Source organism: Strix aluco, chromosome 1 (assembly GCF_031877795.1).
Source record: "Strix aluco isolate bStrAlu1 chromosome 1, bStrAlu1.hap1, whole genome shotgun sequence".
In the NCBI taxonomy this organism is placed as follows: domain Eukaryota; kingdom Metazoa; phylum Chordata; class Aves; order Strigiformes; family Strigidae; genus Strix; species Strix aluco.
In genome coordinates this window covers 121,127,552-121,148,103 of record NC_133931.1, presented here as the reverse complement: position 1 = coordinate 121,148,103, position 20,552 = coordinate 121,127,552, and the positions used below count along the sequence as shown (strand labels likewise).

Genomic DNA, 20,552 nt, shown 5'->3' with positions numbered 1-20,552 from the left:
AGAATAAACGTTCTATTATGAAGAAAACTGCATGCTCACAGTATCATTTTCATCCCGTATTGGTCACTTGTCCCACTTAATGTATGTATGACTCTTGATCTGTTTATACTAACATTTTGGACTAATTTCCGTGAAATTTTGTGTGAATGGTAACTTGGAGAAGATGAAAACTTCTTTACGTTGGGACAATTATCCTGTGACTCAAACATTACAAAACGGCACAGACTTTGCTGTCCTGGATAGGCAATATGGTAGGAGAGGAGGGCAGGAGAGGAAGTGAGTCTTTGTAAGCTTTTTTGCTCAGTAAAGCTACTTGTTGACTGGTATAAAACATTTGCGGGGGCGGGGGGCATAATAAGTATGTAATTGGGCAGTACAGTGATCAGGCTAGATTTTCTTTCTTTTGGCAGAGCACTGTGCATTCAATTTAGTATGTTATGAATTTCTGGAAAATGTTACTGTGCAGTTGGTGTATTCTCTGAGGCCATTGCTCTGATAGAAAAATTGCAAGTTTTTATGCTTTTAGTTGCCTATGGAAGGCAGCCATATTTTACTTCAATACAGCAGGCCACATAAAAATGCAGTGAAGAAAAATAGTGTTTTGTCTTACTACTTTTACATGTGGCAAATAAAAATGGCCATGACAGGCCCTTCAGTTACTGCTGAGATGTTGAGTATTGTATTCCTATTGTGTTAGTTTTTTTCCTCCTGTATGCAGAACTTCAGAAAGTGTTCTGCACAAAGATTTGCACTGAAGTAACAAAGTTGTCAGTTGAAATACACTTCATTTTAATTTAGGCTTATCCTAGATAAGTTTCTATCATTTTCACTGTTTAAACAAGTTTTAATTAGTTAATCCCATAAAATATCACTACCATAAACTATCTTGCTGTTAAGTTTTCTCTCTTAACAAATAATTAGTGTCTGTCAGTTGGGCAGTATTTGTTCTGTTGAGGAAGTTCAGGTTCTAATATTGTCTCTAGTTTAATGAATTTGATTGCATATTAGCTAAGAGGTGGAACATGGAGTCATAGAACAATATGTATGGAGTTGAAACAGGTAGAATGAACTTCCTAGCTTTCCTGCTGCCCAGTGTTTCTTTCCATATGCCTGGTTTCTGGGCACAGAAAAGACAATTCTCCTAGAGCCCTTCCTGAATCCCTGTTCCTTCTGGAGGGAGCGAAGGGCTGGACTGCCTTTGAGTTCCAGTTACAGCACTCCTATTGCTGGGGAGCACCTTTTCATCCTTCCTGCCCAGCTGGTGAGCATTTGTAAACTTTCCTCTGTATTATCTGCACTGATGCTTTTTATTAGGGACAAAAGGAGAGGTAGGATATTAACAAGGTATTTGTCTGACTGAGAAGGAAACATAAATGCTCTATCTATGTTGGACTGTATAAAGTTAACTGTTGTATAGTACAACACTATACTACTGCAACTACTGTAATTTTACTCTTTGTGCCTGGCTAAAATCTTGGGTGTGAATGGAGGTGTGTGAACTTGTTTACTGTCTAATTTCTCAGTGTACATTTGCTTGAAGAGGATGAAAAATAGGTTTGTTTTTTTACTGTTTGCTGATCTGGATTGTAGATTATCTTTTGAAGATTAATGTGTCTCAGTGTTCCGATTTGTGCATTTCAGTTGGAGATTTTATGTTCATGATAATGTATAATATTATGAGCCAAAGAGAGTTTTAATTAGGATAAGACACTTGGCTGCCAAAAGATGGTGTGGAATGCACAGTGATGTATTTGACTCTTCTAATCAAATAGCATGAAAATTTGTTTTAGCTGGTTACAAATGGATGCTGTAGTTGCTAGTAAAAGGGTATAGGTTTTGGAAAGGAAAGAGTTTCAACTTGTTCTTGAAAGATGGCGGGGGAGGAGGGAGAGAAATCGGTTGCTTTATTAGAGCAGTCTGATCCTTAGCTAATTCAAAATTTCAAATTTCCTTAATTTCACAGAGTTGGAGTGATGTTAATGGAGACATAAATTAAATGTGATAAATACCAGAGGAAGTTGACTGTGTTGCAAAATGGAAGATTCTTATTTCACCTATGTTATATTTTTTCCGAGTCCAGCGTAGTTGAACCCTTGTTGCTATTCAAACTATCTTGGATTCAGCAATTTGGATCTGGAAACTACTTACAAAAACGTTAAAGTGAGTCTTGGCATGGCAGAATCTCAAATCTGTAGTAGGCATTAAGTCACAGCCTGGTTTTTGAATTGGTTCTCAGAAGTACGCTCTTTGTGCTTTCTGCTGATTTTCATGCATTAGTGAGGAAGATTGGATTTTCGTTTGAAAGACTTGAAGATAGTTATGATAATTTAACCTTGACTGTGACCTGTCCTATGACCTGTTTATCACTAGAGATAGAGTTAGTGAAGGCTTGCTCACACAGTTGCACCACTACAGTTTTATGTAACTCTAGTGCTGATGCCCTTCTTGGCCATCTTCCAGTTAGGAATAGCTCTTTCCAGATTTAACTACTTCCAAAATAATGATTAAGCTGAGGAAAGTCACAGTGATGGTGCAGTAACCATTTTCGTGGAGAGTTCTGTAACTGAATTGGAGGATTTATAACACAGTATGAATTTCCCTATGGTGCAACAAAGATGTATATTTACAATTGCCGAGTCTTAATGTATGCTAATAAGCATTTTAAAAACAATCTTTTTGTTCCTCTTTCTTGAAGAAAGTGGGACTAGTAGGGAAGGTCTAAATGTAAGAGGAAAGGGTGAGAGGTGCTATAAGGGAACGTCTTGAGGGACAGTGGCATGCTGTCTACCTTATCAAGCCTGTTTCTGGGATACTGACTAATCTTAGTGATCCTGTTCTCATGATCTACTTTGTCTCCCAGCTGCATGCCTGGCATAGAGCTGATTGCAAGTCACAGCCACCTTAAAATGGCTTGGGGTTTGGCTTTGCTAATGGTGAAAGCTAGCATATAAGTAAGAGGAACCCCCCTTCTTTTTAGAGGTAGACCTCCACTTGCGCATTGCTCTCTGCATAGCATTGTAACTTGGTGGGCTTTTAAAGATCTTGAGCAACTTCCCCTGGTAACCTGAGCTGGCAGTGCTTGCTTGGCTGCATTGTCAGAATTCCTAGGTGACCGCTATGCAGGTATGTACCTTTTTATACTGAGGCAGCAAGGTTTTAATATGTAGTTAGTTTTGTGATAACGGTTTTGGTGTTTACATATGATCTTTAAGCCCTTAACTTGTATGAAGTGCCTAAAACTCTTGTTCTCCAGAGCATCATCTGCTTTGGTCTTGGAAGCTTCCCAACAGCAAATATCAGTTTAGCAGCTCTTTCATATGTTCATTCCTGTGAAGTTTGGGTACTGATCCAAAAGCAAAGCGGTATTATGCATAAATAAAATGGAGGTATGGGGGTGAGCCAGCACCTGTAATTACACTGTGTAGTTGTCCTAGACACTGTTGGGCATGTAATCGTGGTTGGCCCTTGTAAAAGCCCACGTAGCTTGCCCTGGCAACCTGAGGCAATCAGTATTGCTGGAGCAGCCACTGTCAGTTTTTATGTAGCTGAGGCCAGCTCAGGTAGGGCAGGATCCCTGATGCAGGGCAAGTCCATGGGTATGCAGCCTGGGAGTTCCGCTGGGAGGACTGCAGCTCAGTGCAGGGAGGCCCAGGTGCCCCTTAGGAAGAAATTGCCGCATAGTAGGTGCTTCTGCTATCGGGGCCAGCTGTAGGTGGGTGTGACTGCTGCAGCCGCTCTGATACTCACTCTGAGGTGCTTTGTCACTCAGTACTGGGGCTGGGAACCAGGGCGGCAGGGAACAGTGTGAAATGGTGGGGGGATGCTGCTGAACTGTTAGACCATGTGGGGGCTGAAAGTCTGCTCAGTGAGTTTGAGGGCCTTGTTTATGGGTTGGATAGAACTGGCATTAAAGGATTTTGTTGATTTAATATGTGTGTTGTTGTCTCTTACTCATGTTTGGAAAATGTGTGTTAGTTTAGATTCACTGTGGCAGTGTATTTAGACCACTACATCTTGAGTGTGCTGAACAAAGTGTGGTCTTACTGCATCCTTGGTAAGGGATTACAGTAAATTTACTACATTGGTGTTTTCTGAAATTTTGAAGTGACTAATATCAAACTGTTCAAACAAGCCATCTGGTAAATTTTCATCTTGTTTTTTTTCCTTTAAAAAGGGAGATGATTTTACCTCAGTAGAAATTAACTACTATGTTTGCGTTAAGTAACCTACAGAAATACATGAAGAAATTTTAACAATTTTATCTCAGGAGAGTTTGGGAAGGGTATAGTAAATAAATACAGACTGTTAACAGAGTGATTAATATGAAAATATTAAACATCTATCTCACGCCATACTCAGTGTCTAAAAGAAAAAAATAAGATGTTGGTGTGACTGATTGAGGAATACAGTCCTGTAATTACGATATACTACTTGCATACGTTTAGGGTAATTAAATGTGTCTGTTTTTATAAATGTATATTAAAGTCTAAGTTCTGAAATTTTCTAACATACATAACGTGTAAAGTCACATCATTCACTAGAAGCTCAATTTTTTGTTGTTGTTCATGTGCATCACAAGCATGTGATATGAGTATTGCTTTGACAAGCTTAAGTTACCCCCATGATAAGTCATTCCACCTGGCTCTGAGCATGCAAGATACTTTTGATATAGGACTAATTGTCTTGCTTCTGGAAGGCTGTATTTGAGGACAAGACTTTTTTTTTTTTTTTACCCCCAGATCTTTAAAGAGAATGACACATGGTTTTAGCCAAAATAGTGCAGGAAAAGGTTCAGAGCTACTGATGGTTCAGGTTGCAATAACTCATGTGTGTGCAAATCAGCCTTTAACCTTTGTACGGTACTAAACAGATTAGTCACGGTGTACCTCTTTGCTTTCTGATGGAGTGTTTTTTTAATCTACAGGGTTAGAGGCAGGGAAGAATAAGTTTGAAATAGTAATTTTGTTAATGCTTGTGTAGTCAGAAGGCTCAGAAGATAGAATTTGCATTATAATCTCTCCCGTTCTGCACCGTGATACGTCATTCAGTCATCTTCTGTGTGTGTGGCTCTCAGTAGACTTGAAAAAAAGTATTTGTTTTAATGGCTCCATTCACTCCCACATATCAGTCCACTATCAGTGGGCTGTTCTTTATTGTAGTTGCCCGTAAGATACAGTCTTTGCCATTTGCAAAGTACTTGGACTTCATATTTAGATTGCTATACAGTTATGTGCAGCTAGTGGTGCCTAATGTAATATCCCTGGGTATTTCTTCCAGTAGACAGGGGAAAGATAAAGGTAGGGAGACTGTTGTATTTGGAATATCTTTTTCCCTGAAATGTATAAGAAAACAATTTTTCTTAGTTTAGTGTGATTTATGTGAACATTTAAAGTTTAGGAAATCATACAAGGAAGAATGGAAGAGTTTTTACTTGCTTAGAAATTTTCAAGGAATGGGAGGCCTTAAGAGCAGGAAGTTTAAGATTGCAAAGGGTTTAATGGATGGCCTTGTTTAATTGTAATTAAAACTGTTCAGGTGTAACTGATGCCTTGAGCTTAGGCACAAATGTAGATGTAAAAGGTGTTGAAAATTATCTCCCTTCTCATTTCCCAGATGTTCTTTTGTGTTCAAGTGTTTTCATGTCGAGGAGGAAAATGAGGTTACTGTGAGAATCAGTTGTTAGGGAAGCCAGAAGCAGGTGGCCGTTTGGGAAATGCTGCTTTTGGTATTCTGGATTTCGATACCTATATTGCAGAGACTGAGGTGCAGGAAAATTAATTTACTTCTCCATCTGAACTGTGCTGTGGTCCAGGCTGTGGGCAACTTGCCTTTTCCTCTCCCCTCTCCTTTTCCCTTCCACCTTCTTAGAATGCAGATGGTTGATTTCTTCAAAAACATACAATGGCGAACAGTCTTTCTTTTTTCCTTTAGGGACCAGTTACTCTCCACAAGAAAATTCACATAACCACAGTGCTCTTCATAGTTCAAATTCACATTCTTCTAATCCCAGCAATAATCCAAGCAAAACTTCTGATGCAGTGAGTATTTGATTGGTATTTTTCCCTGTGTCACCCCATTCATATGTAGTGTATTTTCATGATTTTGTCTAAAACGGGCAGCACATACATCACCTGCTTCATTGAGTTTTCCAGCATCAGTCTTTATTTTATAAACACTCCGTAAACCCAAGTTGCAGTTGTTATATGTTGTGAAACTATTCTAATTGTTAATCATTGGAGCTTTGAGGTACCTGTCTTGAATTTTCAAACACTAGATTGTTTAAATGAAGTAGATATAGAGAGAAGTATTTTGCATGAACTTTGTTGGTAAATCTAGAGAAGACAGTATGATTTTACTGATTTAAGATACGTTGTGAATTTTAGTCACTTTATTACCCAAGTTTTAGTAGTTAGGGTGGTGTTTGTTAAAAATTTCACTGAAAAAATAGGTAAATTTGTGAAGTATAGAAAAAATTTGAAAACATAATTTTGGGGGAAGTATTAAGGTGCAGAAAACTAATGTTATCAATGTTGATATTACTGTATCCCACTAAACATACTATTAGATTTTGTTTCAGGGTTGGTTGAAATAAAACAGAGGAAACTTGCAGAATGCAACAGGAGCATAGTGGTCACATCTTTAAGCTATCAAAACGAAACAGGCATTTAGAGATGGTGTAAATGGAAAGCAGTGCTATGGGTGCATATGAGGACGCCATGTAGTTTTAAAAATGGTGGAAGCTTTTAAATTTGTATATTAAAACTCTCAAGTAGTCTTTTGTCCAACACTGTTTGTATTTTAAAGGCATATGATTCTGCGGATGATTGGTCTGAACACATCAGCTCTTCAGGCAAAAAGTACTACTACAACTGCCGAACAGAAGTTTCACAATGGGAAAAACCAAAAGAGTGGCTGGAAAGGTATATGTGTGTGTCTGTTTTTCATTGTATAAAGAACAAATATTCTTTCTTAAGAGCAAGTGATCTTATCTAACAGATTACTGCTATAAAAGACTGTGGTCCAAGTCTACTGTGTTCCTACCCTTACCATGACCTCTGGCATGTATTTTATCCCTTGATGATTTAGAGCAGGAAGTATGGTTGGTTTGGGTTTTGGTGGGGTTTTTTTGCTTGTTTGTTTGTCTTTTGTTTTTTCAAATTTTTTTCAATGTTAGTGAGCTGAACTGGTATATTGGGGGCTTTGACAAGCACTGGTGTAAGGAAGCAATGACTAGGGTTTGCCTACTCCATCTTCAGCAGAAAGCTCCTTAAGATAGTTTAATTCATATCGTGTAACTTCACCTGTAGAAAGTGTTATATTATTAGATGATGTAAGTTCTTACTTAACTTGTGTTTTCTTTTCTTCAGAGAGCAGAGACAAAAAGAAGCGAGCAAAATGTCAGTTAACAGTTTTCCAAAAGATAGGGATTACAGAAGAGAGGTGATGCAGGCGACAGCTGCCAGTGGGTTTGCCAGTGGAAGTATGTGGTTTTTTACAGTAATATATTCTTGCCTTGTTTGCATTGCTGTTTTCTTTTCCAAACTCAAAAAAAAAAAAATTTTAAAAAAATCCCTTTCCTTAGCTGTTTTTCTCACCTTTTTTATATAAAAAGGCCAAAGCGGATAGTGCAGACAGCTCTCTCAAATGTTGTTTCTTAAAATACCTTTGAGCCTTTACTAGTACAGTGCTTGCTTAATGCTTTTCATGGTGGTACTCCTTTTTGCAGCTTTTACTGCCTAATTTAATTATCTTTATAGGTAGTTATCGAAACAATTTGCACAGTTCATGGTATAGTTGGACTGTTGTGATCATTGAGCCCTGTCAATGTCATAGTCTGAGCTTAAAAATAGACATGCAGAAGTCTCTTCTAAAACCTTGATTTCGCATCTGAAAATAATAAGCTAATTTAATGGATTATGATATTGAGGGTTTCAGAGACTTATGTATATTATTTAAAGCATATTTTTACCATGCCAGTACTCTTAGCAAAGCCTTTTCCCAGAGTATGAATTTCTGTTACTTGGAATTTTTCTTCCTGATACTTAGCTTTAATCTCTGATAGTTTTTTCTGGGAAATGGTTGTACTGTGAGATTCTATGTGCCTGTGTAGTTTGGGTGAATTTGTAGCATAGTTCTCAGGATGGTTTAAAAGTAGAAGCCAAGGTATTAATCTGTTTCTTTGTTTGTCATCAGTCCTGTCCCCCCACCCTTTGCTTGGGACTTGACAAGGCAGAGATGTGTAAAGGGCTGTTTTTCTGTGTCTGAAACATACTGCATATGCTAAAACATACTGTATGGTACAAAAAGATAGCAGAAATGCATATTGCGGTAACTATTTGTTTTGTGACAGGTGAAAATCTAGGAATAAATAAAAAGGATTACTCTATATTTGGTTGGTATGTTCCCTGTGTAGCATAAAGTCTATGATCATATGACAAATGCAGATTAGTCACTCGTTTAATATATGGTTGTCTTGAATTAATTCAATTGAAAGTAAATTCTTTGTAGTAGTACTCAAGTGAGTTGAAGTGGAATTCTTTGAAGGCTAGAGTTTGAAACTATTAAATCATACTCAATGTTCAGGATTTTCAGTGAACAAAAGAAAAACAGTACGAATTATCTCTTCACACTAAATATAAGATGGAAATAATAGATTTTGATTTAGATTTTTTTAGGAGACTTCAAAAGTTAACTTGACTGTAACACTTGTTATAAAGCAGCCTTTCATCAAAACACAGTGCTTAACCGGAACGCTAAATCAAGCAAAGGTCAGAGAAAATGCATTTTGTCAGTGAGTAAAATTAAATTTTGCCTTTTTTGATGCTGATGTACTTGAGGCTTTTTTTAATCATAAGATGTTCAATCAGCTCTAGTTGTTGACATGCAGCTGTATTAATCAAAGTCACTGCAATCTTAGACAAGTTTCTAATTTAATCTTTTTTTCTTATTGCAATGTTACTCGGGGAATCCTGAAAAAAGTGGAAGACAAGCATTCCAGTGACGCCAGTAGTATGCTCCCACAGAATATTTTATCTCAAACAAGCAGGCACAATGACAGAGACTACAGACTGCCAAGAGCAGAGACTCACAGTAGTTCTACTCCAGTACAGCATCCCATCAAACCAGTGGTTCATCCAACTGCTACCCCAAGCACTGTTCCTCCTAGTCCATTTTCTCTACAATCTGATCACCAGCCAAAGAAATCCTTTGATGCTAATGGAGCATCTACTTTATCAAAACTGCCTACATCCACATCTTCCATCCCTGCACAGAAAACAGAGAGAAAAGGTATGTCTAATGAAATTCCTGTTTGTATTTAAGAGGATGCATTGCATTTGCGTTGCTTGTTGAAAGTGTGTTAGTTCTAGAATGTAAAGATTTTTTTTTTCCTGTTGTGTGCTTAGAACCAGATTACTGTTTTGATGTGTTTATTTCCCCTTAAACCATATTTGCTGTATCTTACATAACTTCCAAATTGATGCGGCAATATTTGCTGTTCACTGGCTTATTCTGCAAATTATAATTTCAAATGATAATTTGAAAGACGTATCTTAGTAGGACATATTTTAATTTTTGTCCTCCCTCATGTTGTTTTTGGATCTCTGCCATTATTTGAGTTCTTAACATGGATGTAAGTTACACCATTTGAAAGTCATTTTGGACCGTTATATTTTATGAACTGCTGTTACTGTTTGGAATGCCAGTGTCAAAGTTTTCAATAAACACAAGTTCAATTCTTGCAGAAAGCAACAGTTTTCTACGTGTCTGTAACAGCTATTCTGTTTTGATCTGTGTCTTGTGGTATACTGGATCTCCAGTTCTAAAGCTGCTGAAAGTTTGTATTTCTGTATAATAGGTCCCAAAAACGTTTAGAATCATCAACTGAAGATCAGGACTTCACTGTGTGTTGTTTGTGGCCCTTCAGAAGTCTGTTTTTTCAATTGGGTTTACTTTGTTATGAGGAAAGAGGAGCTCAAGAAGATTGTGAGAATGGAGATGTGTCTTACTAGTGATAGTGTGATACTTTCATAGAATCACAGAATCATTTATGTTGGAAAGGACCTTTTAAGATCATTGAGTCCAACTGTTAACCTAGCACTGCCAAGTCTACCACTAAACCGTGTCCCTAAGTGCCACATCTGCACATCTTTTAAATACCTCCAGGGATGGTGACTCCACCACTTCCCTGGGCAGCCTGTTCCAATGATTGACAACCGTTTTGGTGAAGAAACTTTTCCTAATACCCAATCTGAACCTCCCCTGGAGCAACTTGAGGCCATTGTCCTATTGCTTGTTACTTGGGAGGAGAGACCAACATCCACCTCACTACAATCTCCTTTCAGGTAGTTCTAGAGGGTGATAAGGTCTCCCCTGAGTCTCCTTTTCTCCAGACTAAACAACCCCAGTTCCCTCAGCCACTCCTCATAAAACTTGTGCTCTAGACCCTTCTTAGAGAGCAACAGCATATAAGAAAATTCTATTTTGGGAGCTTTGGGAGGGGAAAAAGTAATTTTTAAGAAACATGTCTGGTTTTGATTTAAACTGTTGCTTAATTAGTATGACGCTGAATTCTTTTTTGAAAGATGGCTTGTTGCCCTGTTGGTATGTGCAAGTCTGTCTAGTTACAGAAGAATAGTGCAGTGCTAAAAAGACAAAAGAGACTTGGGTCTGACTTTGGTCTTATACTCTGCATTTGCTTTCCCGCCTACCAGTTTTCTTTATTAAAGAATTCCAGCTTTTGCACAGTGATAAGTGCACTTGGCCATCCAAAATACCCAAACAATAGCATACATTGGCAGATACTGCAATGCAAGAAAATTGTGTACCTAAACAAATTTTGTATGTTTTTCTTGAGACTTTGTGCAATTTTTACATGACCTGGTACATGAATATTGACTATAAACTGCAGAGGAACAGAAGATTTTCAGCAAGCCTTTTTCTATTCAACACAGTAAAGCAAGAAGTAAGGTGTACTAGTTTATGCATGTTCTTGTACTGAATACCATAGTTACCTGTTCCAGTTCAGCCTCTATGCTTTGATTCCAGTTTGATGCACTTTTAAACATGACAGTGCAAAACATCCATGTCAGGTGTTCTCTCCTCTCCTTTAGCGTATCCTCTCTATTTTCATTGCTATTTTAAAAATATACTTAAAGAAAACCCTTATTATTACTCAGTTCTGACATGTACTTGATTCCTGTTTGGTGCGTGATCAGACTTCAAACTGGATATATTCTTCCTTTGTTTTACTGCATATCTTTATTAGTTGATTTCACTCAATTGAGCAACTGAATCTTGCTGCAATTGAAGGAATTTCCCATTGTGACAACTGCTACAAATGTTGTCAGAGAGCTCTAGTGTTTCTTTCATACAACATTCATTTGAGAACATAAAATTGGGTATGAATAGTGAAAATGATCGCACAGGGCTGTCTTGACACTGTAAATCTTACTTTAGAATCTGTGTTACCATGGATAGTTCCATATTAAATAATCACTTAATTTCTGTATTCCTGTGTAGTTTTTTTAAGTTTATATGGGTTAAATGGATAGATTCTCTGTAATACTCTTGCCTTGGCACTTCATTGTGAGCAAACATATTACTTCCTGAGCTTGAGACAGGGTGGATTACAGAAAGTTAGTAATTGAAGAATTAGAATAGATGAATGTTAAGTTTGAAATACTTATTCCAGAAAATCTGAGTTTTCACTTGTTGCTTGAATACCTCTGTTCTTACAGAAACAGAAAAATTCAGTGCAGCTTATATTATGATAAGAGATCATTCAAAGAGTATGTTTAATAGTTTCACCTTTTTCTTATTTTGTGAATGTTGGACTTCTTTTTTTTTTCTTTTAAATAAGAAATTTGACTGATAAAATTTCTGCAGCATTTTATGTATTTAAAAGTAAAAGAAGGTAGGAAGCAGTGCTATACATTGGGATGTTTTTGGATAATTTGCTTCTGTTACTCATTTTCCCAGAGGTGACTGTGAACCTGTAGTACTACAGGTATGCAGTGTTTAAAAGAAGTTTTGTTTGTAGATGTTATACAAAATGAAAAAAAAGTGTCCTGAGACAGTTCACAGTTTTCTAAAAGTGTCTTTGGAAAATAGTTTGAGGGGTTTATTTCTAACTAGTGTGAAGCAAACAGCCTTTGATCTTTTTCTGTTCACTAGCTGTGCCATCCCTCTCTAAAAAGAGGTAAAGCGGTATTTTCTGCTTATAAAAATAGCTTGGTCCAAATGACTGAATAGTGTGTGCAGTAGTCCTTGCCTAAATGAATTCTTGCTTCTTGTCAATGTGTTGCTGGTAGCCTTATGCCAGCGTATATGTACCACTGTTTTAATAGTTCTGTATTTAGTGTGTATTTTTTAATGCAGTAATAGTTGTGAAAAACAAAAGAACAAAAAAACCACAAAAACCAACAACAACACTTTTTTCAGCTCAATCTCTTTTGCTGCAGGGGTATGTTGTAGTCCCACAAGGAGATTGAATAAAATCCCTGGCTGAACTATAGCTCAGCTGTTAGCAGTAGTCCTCTGCCCTCAATGGCTGGCAGTAGTGGAGAGTTCCTGGGGAACTATTTGACCTCTACCCTTTGGTTTGAATGTTCCAGTCAGAATCTGCTGCTTCTGTTTGTGCTCACTGTGAGTGCTTTATGCAGGTAAAGTGTGGGGTTGCTTTTCCTACTTTTTGGCTGCTTTATCTGTAGGGCACATCACATTTTCCTATTTCTAATTCAGTTACTGAATGAAATGTTGTATTGTCCATATCTTAACAGTGTGTCTGTCTGTAGGATACTTCTCATACCCTTCCTCCGAGTCCCATCAGGCAGCACTTCTATTTCTAGTACAGCAATACTCTAAAATTTTCCTGACAAAACTGAGCAAGCCGGCCGGTGCCATGCTGGGTGCGTTGTGACCCTGATGCTGACAGATTAAGCTGAGCTTCTTCCTCATCCTTTCTCACCCTGTGGTTTTCCTACTCGTAACACTTGCTAGTCTTTAGCAGTCAGTTATTAACATTGCTCTTGGTATCGTTGCATCTTCTTTGGCCGTGTTTTGCCGTTTTAAGTATATTACTCAATTCATACAGTGGTTAGAAAAATTACACTAGTGGGACTGTTAGAGGTTTCTTTCAGTACTTTACACTTGTTTACTGAGCATTGCTGTTACTTTATTTTGACAGCAGAGATAAAATATGAAAGTTCAGTTTTAAGGCTGGAGTAATCCAAACAAGAAAAATAGGGAAATTCTTGTATTTTTAGATAATTTGAGCATATTTGAGAACCCAGTTACTGCTGCTGCCATAGTTTCATTTGGCCAAATGTGTTTACAAAATGCATTGCTTTTAAATATTTCTATATTTTGGTGTGGTTTAATGTCCTTAGTAGATCAGAACTGAACTGTGTAAAAAAGGTAGATGTGATTGTCACTGCTCAGAGAACTTAGTTGGTGGATTATACACTTAAGGTGTTCCAGCACGGATAAATGTGTTACGATTCTTAATCATCAGCAGTAAATCAGGTCATTCAGTTAGCTGTTCTAGGTGGTAGTTGTTTAATCCATATAGCAATGGTGAGGTTTATGCGGCAATAAAGCAATGAATTTCTGAAAAATTTGTAATGCAGTTTTTCTCCCACAGAGAGCACACTGCGAGAGCACACGTGCGTGACTGTTTCTAGCAGAACAAAGATACAGCTCAAGCTCACAATAGAGTGGTTGGGTGATATTGTAGTGTTGAATTTGAAGGACTTTGAATACATTGGTTTTGTTTTAAATGGCATTAAAAAATTGCATCAGTAGTAAAAGATATTGGAACACTCCAAGGATCACATTGATAATTTGGGAATTATCCAGTCAACAGTAGTGGTTAATTCCCATGTCATTATAAAAGATCTCTGTGAAATAGATCAGCTGTCCATATATACGGCAGAATACGGGCAAGCTATATATAGCAGTATTTTAAAGCTACTCATATAGGGAGTACTAGTATGTTAGTTGTCAGGAGGAGGACTGTGGAGGAAGTTACTGCACAAAAAACGCATTTCCTCTTTTTGTTTCCTTTTTCCTCATTCACTTCTCTGTCACACTAACATGCCTGAATAACTTGGCGCACTGTGGGCGAGAAGGGAGCGAGCAAGTACTAGGAACAGGTACTTAAAGGACTTCAGCAACAGGGTGCCTTGAGGTACCACAGAGATGCAGGAGTGTTGGTGTCAAGAGCTCTTCATGAAACAGAGTAGATTAACAGTCAAAAGACTTAGTTTTTCTCCCCCTGCATTAAACCTGGTCTGAATAACTTTGTTAACTGTAACATACTAGACTGAGAATTGCCTTTCAGAATGAGATTCACTAGTGGATCAGCTGTTTGCTTAGGAACAAAGGTTCTCGTCATGAAGGGCAAAGATTGGTAACAGCAAGATTCAGCAGCATTTTAATATATTGCCTCAAACTCTGAGAAGCTAAGTGTTTGCCTTCTTGTATCTAGGTTGTAACTGAAGAACATTGTGGCACAACTGCTGAGAATGATCTGTGGTGTTTTTTCTGAAAGGATTACTTGGACTGTTATTAAAAAAAACACACCGCTTGGAAATACACAGTGTAATGTTTACATTCTGACTTAACATAATGTTTCTGGGGCAAGCAATAGCCTCCAGTTTACTTCAGTTCAGATACCCCTTTGAAATCTGCAACAAAGACGCACCTTTGTCCTACAGGTTCTTGTCATGGAGAGTACTGCCTGATAACTTGGAGTTCTTTCCTTTTTGTCCAAAAGATGTGATTGCAGGTCATGTTCCAGGAGAGTAGGTTATGAATAAAAAGCTCTTTCCTAATCATTGTGGTCTTCAAAAATTATTTTCATTATACAAAGGTTTTGTCCTGTTCCATTTTAATGTAAAACCAATTAAGAGTTCTTCACGTTAATATCCACATCTAGTTGGTTTTGTTTGACATCTGATTACTTTTTCTTCCTCCACTTTTTTTTTTAGTGGCTTTATTTCTTGCTTAATTTTTTCCATATGATTAAAGTTGATGGTCCAGAAACTTGTTTAGTTCTATATTGTAGTTCTATATATAGGCTGCATCTAATTAACTTGTTTACATGATTGTCAGAAAGCATACTGCATTTTCATATTGTCACAACAAAGTGAATGGATTTTTTTAGAAGTTTTCCTAAACACTCTAGAAGTTGAAACTTTAATGTGCTTAGCTTATCATGGAAAAATTGGTACAAAGTCATATTTTTAAAATCACAATTTAAAAAAAAAATCTTATTTTTAATTTATTCCGAGGAAGAGCTAAAGCATAAATTTGAATTTAAAAAGTTTTCAACAGTTCAAAAGATCACAGTAAGCTATGGTCTGCTTTTGGTTTTAATTCTTCTTTATTTATTTAAAAAGTTTTTCTTGAGACTTTCATGTTAATAGCTGAAATTTTATATGAGGTTGAAGAGTCGTTTGTATAGCTTTTGTGTGGAAATTGGTGTTGACAATGAAGAGGCTGCAGAGTTGCCCTGTCCAATAGCAGGCAACTTCAGTCCTAGTCTAAGACTTCTGCAGGCCTTGCAGCATAGTTCATCTTTTGTTAAGAGTACTTTTTGTATAAGATACAGACCAAATTTGCATTTTCTGTTTTTAAAATTTTAGTTGAGGGTTCAGCATTAGTCTGATGTATTAATGGTTCAAATTAGGTTTATGAATGACTGCTGTGTAATCAAAAGCCTTATTTTGCAATAATACTGTAGTTAGTTAATGAACATGAACTTAGGTTCACACAGGTGTAGAGACCAGTGTATCCGAGGTACACTTAAGGACTTAAGATTTGTAAAGATACTTAGTTTTTCTCAGTATGCTGTGTTCATTTTGACTGTGTTTCATGACAGTTGAGGCTTCAAATGCATTTAGGAATTATAGGACTGTATAATTTGAAGCATTTTTTAAAAATCCTAGTAAATGTTTTAGAAACTAGGAAACCGTGTTTAAATGTAGAAAAGTAAACAACTGTGTGGCATAATACACAACGAAACAGTCTCTTAAAGCAGATCAAAAAAGAGGAATTAGAAAAGGGAGTGAGAAGTTTCTGCTTCTGTTTCTGGAAAAAGCAGGGGAAATGCATGCACCCCAGTGAGTGATATCAGGATTTTTATGAAACAAACACTTTGTCTTGAGGAGTTTTGACTAGTTGTGTTAACTTTAAAGGTGAAATTTGCAAGTTCTGTATAGCTTCATAAATCGAACCAGTTTTAAACCTTTATACAAAAATGAATGTGTAAATATTTAGAGGGTTTGTTTTATTGACAGTGTTTTTTGATTTATTTCTGTGAAATCAAGCATCCAGTCTGGAAGCCATGGAGTAAGATAGGTTTGTTTAAACTAAGGTAATGAAAGGTATGATTGTACAGAACTAATCTGTAGTCTATGTTTTTTTACAAGTTTTTTTGGCAGAAACAGGTTTATACCTTTTATTTCACCATGAATAACTTAAATTACTTAATTTGTGAAGTGCACTGATCTTCTGAGCATTCATTGTACTCTGCATCCTCTATGATGTTCAATAACACGGAGTTAAAATATGATGTACATGTAGATAGTCATGATCATGGAGATGTATTCTTTCATAATATTTGAACTGTTGATTTTGTAATGTTAACCATCTCAAAAGATTGGAATGTTAGCATTAGATGCCATACTTTTTTAATATCACTTTCTCTAGGTGTTTAGTCTGGGTGATGGTACAAAAAATATCATTCACAGGTGTATTTTAACACATGTTTAAAACGCCTGCAATGATACAACTACAGAATAGTGTCTCCATATTGTATAAAAGAATTACCTGGACTGTGTTGTTTTGATGTAATCCAGTTTGAATTTTTATAGCAGAGAAGCTCACCCAAACTAAAGTACTTTTACAGACCTGTTGGAATTCAGTGGTTTTGTATGACATATTTTGAATCCTCTTATTCAAGAAATGAGGAAACACCCAGAACTGGTCTTCAGGTTTGCCTTCACTGCATTGTTAGCTCGAGTTTGCCTTTGAGTCAGTTTATTTTGTGTTCAAAACTGCAGTATGGGTGAAAAATAATTCCAGCTGTTTGGTATGGTGGTGTGGTTTGAAGCTCAGGTATTGCCTGTGTGAATTAATAATACAGTAGCGAGTTGCTTCTTTGCTTAAAATAATTCAACTGTGAAGACGAGTCTAACTACATTAAATATGTTTTGAATTTAGTGCTAGTAGTTGTTTTTAAATTAGGATGTTTAGTTGTTTTCTGTTTGGGTTTTATTGTAAGGTTCTTGAAACTGTAGGTTGGGAGACTTGCACATATAACTACTAACATGCCCCATTGTGCTTAATTACCTTGCTTTTGTCTGCCAGTGTATCTTGTCCCTAGGTGGACTATGACAGATCCAAGTTCAAGTTTAAACTTTACATGTTTTTGTTTAGTATGGTAAGATTCTTGTTTGCTTGATGTATCTTGACTTGCAATTGTCTTAAGTTTACTTTGAACACCATAACATAGGATTTTGTATGTAATACTTCAATAACAAAGACTTTTACTAATGACTTGCTGTTTTAAGGGGGGCTAATACCTAATCAGCTGTCCTAGTCACATGTTACTGGAAAAGCATATAAAAATTTTGTAACTCTTTTTTACGTCTTCAGTCTTTGTAACACTTTTTGTCCCTTTGTAAGTTCTTTTTTGTGAAAACCCGTGGCCAAATGACCGGGTCCCTTTACTGATACATTGAAAACCAAGCCCTGTAACTAGATAAGGCCGCCTCTTTTTTAGAAGTTTGCCTGAAACGTCAAAATACATCTGTGTGCCATAGCTGTTACATCCTTGCAAGCTTCAAATTTGGATTCTTCTGCATTTTTTTCTGATTTAGATTTCTGAGCTGCTTGACTGGAAAAGGTTTGGGTTTTTTGGGTTTGTTTTTTTTTTTTTTTAGAGTATTTGTGACCTGTTACGAACTATTTCTACTGTAACTGCATGGAAGCAGAAGTCCCCTTTCTTTTCACTGAGATTTCTAATCTCATTTGATTTATGTATTGATACTTCCATCATTTCTTATTTTAATTTGGAGCAGAACCTTAGAAAAATAAATCTCAAAAATTGCAATTAACGTAATCAGAAAATAAAAGTTTTTAGAATTTTGTAACACTTTATTCTTAGATAGTAAACCAAAACATTGTCATTTTTCTTCTTTACTAAAAGTCAGCCTCTTCTTACCTTGAGCATCTCTCCAAAGAAAAGAGCCAAACACACCTTTAGAGTAAAAGAGTTTCCCAGACAGTTATTTTAGCTTTCATTTGGGTTTTTGCCTGAAATGTGGAATATCCAGGTTAACATTCCCTGCCCAGTTTAAGGTGGGTTTAAAATCCAGGTCTTCAATATTATGGGCAAGCATCCTGGGTGAGGTCTTGGATCCATATCCATCTTTCCGCTCTTCATCCAAGCTGTTTGGTGCTGTAGAGACATTAGTCTTGACTGAATCTGGGAGCAGATATCTCCGATGGGCTTGATGAGGATGAGAGAAGGGGAAGCTAAAATTGAAATATAATGGTATAGGTTCTTTAAAAGAAGGATACTTGAAGGGACAGTACACCTATAGTAAGTAGAAATACTTTATGTGCAGAAATTTCTCACAGTAATGGAGGAGAAACTTTGTTAACTGAAAGTCAAATTTAAAATTAAGTAACTCACATTAATTAGAACAAATTGCCATACAGTATAATTGAATTTAAGTACTAAGCATTTCTGTGGATAATAAGTGTTGATACTTGCTAAAATGAGATTGATAAAATAAAGGATATAGGTCTTGGTGCTTCAGGAGAAGCTGACAAGTCTGAAATTAATTATGGGCAGATACATTTTTGGATGTTTTTCCACTCTGCTCTGGGGATGTTAACAGCTCTTGTTTTTACATTTCTAGTACAGCTCATTATCCTGTCTGTGAATCCTGAGCAATGTAGTTGGATTGTGCATGACAGACTTGGTCTTTATTTTATAGTTTCTTGTAGTCTGGTCTCTGAATAAATGAAGCATGGCTTATACCCTCCCCTTAAATTTGCCTGTTTGTAAAGTCCGTGGACTGTAAGGTTTTTGTTCATAGTATGTTTTCCAAAGAAAGATTGGAGTCATGAGTAAAAACATAGACTTTGAGTATAGGCACAGTAAAAGAAAAAAACACTAAGGAATTTTTGGCCCACATTTGTCCTAAAAATCTGGGGAAAAAAATTCCCATATGTAATACTGGCAGCTTTCAGTCCAATATCTTGAAGTGGAAATCTTTTTTGTGTGTATTCCTAATAAATACTAGGTTCAATAGAGTAGATTACACTAGATATCAAATATCTTCAATTTTTCTTGTATTCATGTTTTGTTTTTTTTCTTATAACAGTAGTTAAGCATTTGATCTTCTGAATATAATATGAATATTATACTAGTGAGAAGTTGTCAGGTTATATTGGAGAAAATGAAAATTACTGTCTGTCTTCTGTTCAGAGTCTTCATCTGTGGACAAGTCTGTATCCCATTCTTGCACAACTCCTTCTACATCTTCTGCTTCTGGACTGAATCCAACTTCTGCGCCTGCTTCATCTGCTCCTACAGTTCCTGTCTCACCTGTCCCACAATCACCAATTCCTCCATTACTTCAGGACCCAAATCTCCTTCGACAGCTGCTGCCTGCTCTGCAAGCCACCTTGCAGCTTAATAATTCTAGCGTAGATATATCCAAAATCAATGAAGGTAAGGATTCTTTAGTTGCTGTAATTTCTTATTTACACACATTAGTATATTATTAGATACTAAGCTGTAGTAATTGCAAGCCTTACTTTAAATGAAGAATAACTGAATCCCTAGATAAACTGGGATTGTTTTGGTTCGGTGGGGTTTTTTTTCTGTTAAACCTTTCTAAATGAGTGAAGTAACATTTAAGGTTGATAAGCTAATAAATGCTGATGTATGTGAGCAGTAATTGAGACTGGAATCGCTGTATCAGCAGTCTTCTATCGCATAAAATTTAGTTGGAGCCTTTTGTTCTTTTGTTTCCTGCAGTGTTCTTTGTTTTCTGTAGTTTGTGCTGCTATTCTAATAATATGTGTTTGCAAATACTGAAACTTCTAGGGATTCTTAAATCTTGTTGCCTGTCAACTTTTTTTCTTTAGCAGAACATGTTAGCTTCTCTGAATAAAGATAGCATATCAGTAATTTTGCTAGCTAGTTAAATTTTGTGCATGTAATTGGTCTATCCCTTAGATTTTGTCACGTTGGCCTAGTTTAGCTAGTTCTAAACTTTCTTCTAATACAGTGCCTTTCACTGCAAGAACAGATAGAGCTATGCATTTTGAATGTAATTTTAATGTGCTGTCTGCATGTGGCAGGTTATTGATGAAGAAAGTGGTGTGGGGTTTTTTGTTTGCTTCTTTGAACTTCTTGTGCACTGATCTAAATACGAAGCAAAACATTTACATGTAGTGCCCAGAGCTAATTATCTTTAACTTTTTAAAAGTGCAAACCATGAAAGTCAAAATAGTAAAAATATACTTAA

The 20,552-nt window shown here is 36.6% G+C and overlaps 1 protein-coding gene across 4 annotated transcripts in view; it reads left to right on the top strand.

The window, feature by feature from the left end:
- The window catches only part of WAC (WW domain containing adaptor with coiled-coil), a 63,402-nt gene that overhangs the window by 19,302 nt on the left and 23,548 nt on the right, over positions 1 to 20,552 (top strand). For all 4 annotated transcript variants that reach the window (XM_074833290.1, XM_074833281.1, XM_074833301.1 and 1 more), the window contains 5 exons: positions 5,932 to 6,038; positions 6,805 to 6,920; positions 7,368 to 7,480; positions 8,980 to 9,288; positions 19,505 to 19,750. In XM_074833290.1, the coding sequence (XP_074689391.1) occupies positions 5,932 to 6,038; positions 6,805 to 6,920; positions 7,368 to 7,480; positions 8,980 to 9,288; positions 19,505 to 19,750 (891 nt within the window). The remainder of the gene's footprint in view (positions 1 to 5,931; positions 6,039 to 6,804; positions 6,921 to 7,367; positions 7,481 to 8,979; positions 9,289 to 19,504; positions 19,751 to 20,552) is intronic.